Source organism: Palaemon carinicauda, chromosome 38 (genome assembly GCF_036898095.1).
Source record: "Palaemon carinicauda isolate YSFRI2023 chromosome 38, ASM3689809v2, whole genome shotgun sequence".
NCBI classification, from domain to species: Eukaryota; Metazoa; Arthropoda; class Malacostraca; order Decapoda; family Palaemonidae; genus Palaemon; species Palaemon carinicauda.
In genome coordinates, this window is record NC_090762.1 from 3,530,090 (window position 1) to 3,534,272 (window position 4,183).

Sequence of the window (4,183 nt, forward strand, 5' to 3'; positions counted from 1 at the left end):
GTTCTTCACTAGTAATATAGAAGCTGATTCTATTTGAGGCTCTTGGTAACCTGTTCTTCACTAATATAAAATCTGGTTCTAATTGAGGCTCTTGGTAACCTGTTCTTCACTGGTAATTTAAAATCTGGTTCTATTTGAGGCTCTTGGTAACCTGTTCTTCACTAGTAATATAGAAGCTGATTCTATTTGAGGCTCTTGGTAACCTGTTCTTCACTAATATAAAATCTGGTTCTAATTGAGGCTCTTGGTAACCTGTTCTTCACTGGTAATTTAAAATCTGGTTCTATTTGAGGCTCTTGGTAACCTGTTCTTCACTAGTAATATAGAAGCTGATTCTATTTGAGGCTCTTGGTAACCTGTTCTTCACTAGTAATATAGAAGCTGATTCTATTTGAGGCTCTTGGTAACCTGTTCTTCACTAATATAAAATCTGGTTCTAATTGAGGCTCTTGGTAACCTGTTCTTCACTGGTAATTTAAAATCTGGTTCTATTTGAGGCTCTTGGTAACCTGTTCTTCACTGGTAATTTAAAATCTGGTTCTATTTGAGGCTCTTGGTAACCTGTTCTTCACTAGTAATATAGAAGCTGATTCTATTTGAGGCTCTTGGTAACCTGTTCTTCACTAATATAAAATCTGGTTCTAATTGAGGCTCTTGGTAACCTGTTCTTCACTGGTAATTTAAAATCTGGTTCTATTTGAGGCTCTTGGTAACCTGTTCTTCACTAGTAATATAGAAGCTGATTCTATTTGAGGCTCTTGGTAACCTGTTCTTCACTAATATAAAATCTGGTTCTAATTGAGGCTCTTGGTAACCTGTTCTTCACTGGTAATTTAAAATCTGGTTCTATTTGAGGCTCTTGGTAACCTGTTCTTCACTGGTAATTTAAAATCTGGTTCTATTTGAGGCTCTTGGTAACCTGTTCTTCACTGGTAATTTAAAATCTGGTTCTATTTGAGGCTCTTGGTAACCTGTTCTTCACTGATAATATAAAATCTGGTTCTATTTGAGGCTCTTGGTAACCTGTTCTTCACTGGTAATTTAAAATCTGGTTCTATTTGAGGCTCTTGGTAACCTGTTCTTCACTGATAATATAAAATCTGGTTCTATTTGAGGCTCTTGGTAACCTGTTCTTCACTGGCACTATATAATCTGGTTCTATTTGAGGCTCTTGGTAACCTGTTCTTCACTGATAATATAAAATCTGGTTCTATTTGAGGCTCTTGGTAACCTGTTCTTCACTGATAATATAAAATCTGGTTCTATTTGAGGCTCTTGGTAACCTGTTCTTCACTGATAATATAAAATCTGGTTCTAATTGAGGCTCTTGGTAACCTGTTCTTCACTGGTAATTTAAAATCTGGTTCTATTTGAGGCTCTTGGTAACTTGTTCTTCACTGGTACTATATAATCTGGTTCTATTTGAGGTACTTGAGAACTTGTTCTTCACTTTTAATGTTACCTTGTTCAATCTGGGATACTTGGTAAGTTATTCTGTTCAGTGGAGATCCAAGTTGTATCAATTTTAAGATATGTTCTGTCAAAACCACCTGGGAATGTAGCTGGATTAAATTTCGTTCTTCACAAGTCATATACAGGAAGAATTTTTTGTTATGAACAAACTTTAATTCCAACTCGTTCACCTTTGTAGGGAGAGAATTATATCTTTTGCCATTAGTCAATTAAGATATTTGGGATTTTTCTTAGTATAATTCATCAATCGCTTCTGATACAAAAACCTTCATGTTTTTCTTCAGTAGTGTGATCTTGTTATTCATTTTAGATATGGAAGTGAACTACCCAATTTTCCATATAAATACAAATTTTCAGTTCCTAAACAGACTTAGGCTTTCTGTTTCAAGTTGAAAAATGTCAACGCTTATTTATCATATGAATTCAGACTAGACTGCTTGAATATTCATAATTTGATTACCTATATCATGTAGTGTCTGGTGATCCTTTAATGAATCCTGTTTTAAACATTCGATGGTGTTTTGTTTTTTCCCTTTTTCATCTTTAAAACTGATGATCGAGTCTGATGCTACTCATCTCTCTAGAAGTTCACACCAAGCCTCTAAGTGCTTTTCAACATCCTACCACACAAACAAAGCCGCCTTTGTAGAATGACCCGTGCTTCCTCAAGGACGTCTTAATCTAGAGCAAGCCAAACAACATGCCTGAGTGATATTTAGTGCGAAGCCCTCCTCACAGGTCCGTCGACTTCACGTCTTTTTGTCTGGAAATAGCCATTGCCTGATGTTAGAAAGGGACAAGGAAGGATAATATCTCCAGCTTCATTGGAAGAAGAATATTATTGCATAAATCATTAACTCTCCTGTATACGTGTACAGTATGCAAACCTTTAGACCGAGGAAGCAGTGAATATAAAAAATGACTTGTCAAATGTTGCAATCTTTATATGTATTTGTTAAATATTGTAATCTTTCAAACGTATTTGTTAAATATTGTAATCTTTATATGTATTTGTTAAATATTGTAATCTTTCAACGTATTTGTTAAATATTGTAATCTTTATATGTATTTTCGTTCAAGAGATTGGATTAAAAGGAGTAGGATAGAATATAATTTGAATATTTGCACATTTATCACTATAAATTCTCACCTGTCGAGGGCAGAGAAGGTGTGAATAATCAGGCACATTATCATCTACGGTTCGATAGTTCATATGCCTTTGCAGCGCCCTTTTCTCTGTAATAACCCTGTAATCATCAATTTTATGTGCCTCTGTTCCATTACGTTGGAAGGAGTAATGGATTTGGCAATGTTATGCAATAACTGTGTTATGTGTTATATAAAAGCATAAAAAGTGAGGATTGTGGAGCAAAATAATCGGCTAACATCTGCTGCAACCTTATTCATCAAGTATTTTTTTTTTTTTTTCATAGAATATAGCCTATCATTAAATTTTCCATGTAAAATTTAGAAACTTGTGGAATGTGGCCTTATGCACACATAAAAATGCTTATATTCGTGTAGATTAAACTAGCTTATGAGAGAGAGAGAGAGAGAGAGAGAGAGAGAGAGAGGACTACCATATAATGAGAAAAAAGAGAAATACAGGTGTGTTTTGAGAGAGAGAGAGAGAGAGAGAGAGAGAAGAGAGAGAGAAATGGGACTATCATATTAGAAACAAAAGTGAGAAATACAAAAGAGAGAGAGAGAGAGAGAGAGAGAGAGAGAGAAATGGGACTATCATATGAGAAACAAAAGTGAGAAATACAAGAGAGAGAGAGAGAGAGAGAGAGAGAGAGAGAGAAATGGGGCTATCATATGAGAAACAAAAGTGAGAAATACAAAAGAGAGAGAGAGAGAGAGAGAGAGAGAGAGAAATGGGACTATCATATGAGAAACAAAAGTGAGAAATACAAGAGAGAGAGAGAGAGAGAGAGAGAGAGAGAGAAATGGGACTATCATATGAGAAACAAAAGTGAGAAATACAAGAGAGAGAGAGAGAGAGAGAGAGAGAGAGAGAGAGATGATTAATCTAGCTACATCAGATCCTTACCTTTGCAGCTGCTGTGTGAGTGTCCGTAGACTTTCCTCTGTGCTGGACCTCAGCAGGTGAAGTTCGAACTCGAGACTCATCATTTCCTCCTCAAGATGACGTCTCTTGTGTCTTTCCTCCACTTCACTCACCACTTTTTCGTATAGGACTTCCATTAGCTGTATCGAGAAGAGAGTTGTTGAATATACACATCATTTATGCTATATTAATATTATTATTATTATGATTATTATTATTATTATTATTATTATTATTACTTTCTAAGCTACCACCCTAGTTGGATAAGCAGGTGCTACAGTATAAGCCCAGGGGCCCCAACAGGGAAAATAGCCCAGTGAGGAAAAGAAAAAAGGAAAAATAAAATATTTTAAGAAGAGTACATACATACATACATACATCTACCATGGCACTTCCCCCAATTTTGGGGGGTAGCCGACATCAACAAAGAAACAAAAACAAAAAGGGGACCCCTACTCTCTACGTTCCTCCCAGCCTAACAAGGGACTCAACCGAGTTCAGCTGGTGCTGCTAGGGTGTCACAGCCCACCCTCCCACATTATCCACCACAGATGAAGCTTAATAATGCTGAATCCCCTACTGCTGCTACCTCCACGGTCATCTAAGGGATCGGAGGTAGCAGCAGGGGCCTACCGGAAC

At 36.5% G+C, this 4,183-nt stretch overlaps 1 protein-coding gene across 3 annotated transcripts in view; it reads right to left on the minus strand.

Moving 5' to 3' along the window:
* Window positions 1-1,707: 1,707 nt before the first annotated feature.
* The window catches only part of LOC137630072 (uncharacterized), a 57,102-nt gene continuing 54,626 nt past the window's right edge, over window positions 1,708-4,183 (minus strand). Inside the window, exons 3-5 of one of the 3 annotated variants that reach the window (XM_068361560.1) lie at window positions 3,527-3,684; window positions 2,624-2,709; window positions 1,708-2,236 (exon numbers count right to left, since the gene is read on the minus strand). In XM_068361560.1, the coding sequence (XP_068217661.1) occupies window positions 2,664-2,709; window positions 3,527-3,684 (204 nt within the window). In that variant the 3' untranslated portion in view covers window positions 1,708-2,236; window positions 2,624-2,663. Of the gene's footprint in view, window positions 2,237-2,623; window positions 2,721-3,526; window positions 3,685-4,183 lie in introns of all 3 variants that reach the window. The other 2 variants (XM_068361559.1, XM_068361561.1) reach the window with 2 other exon arrangements.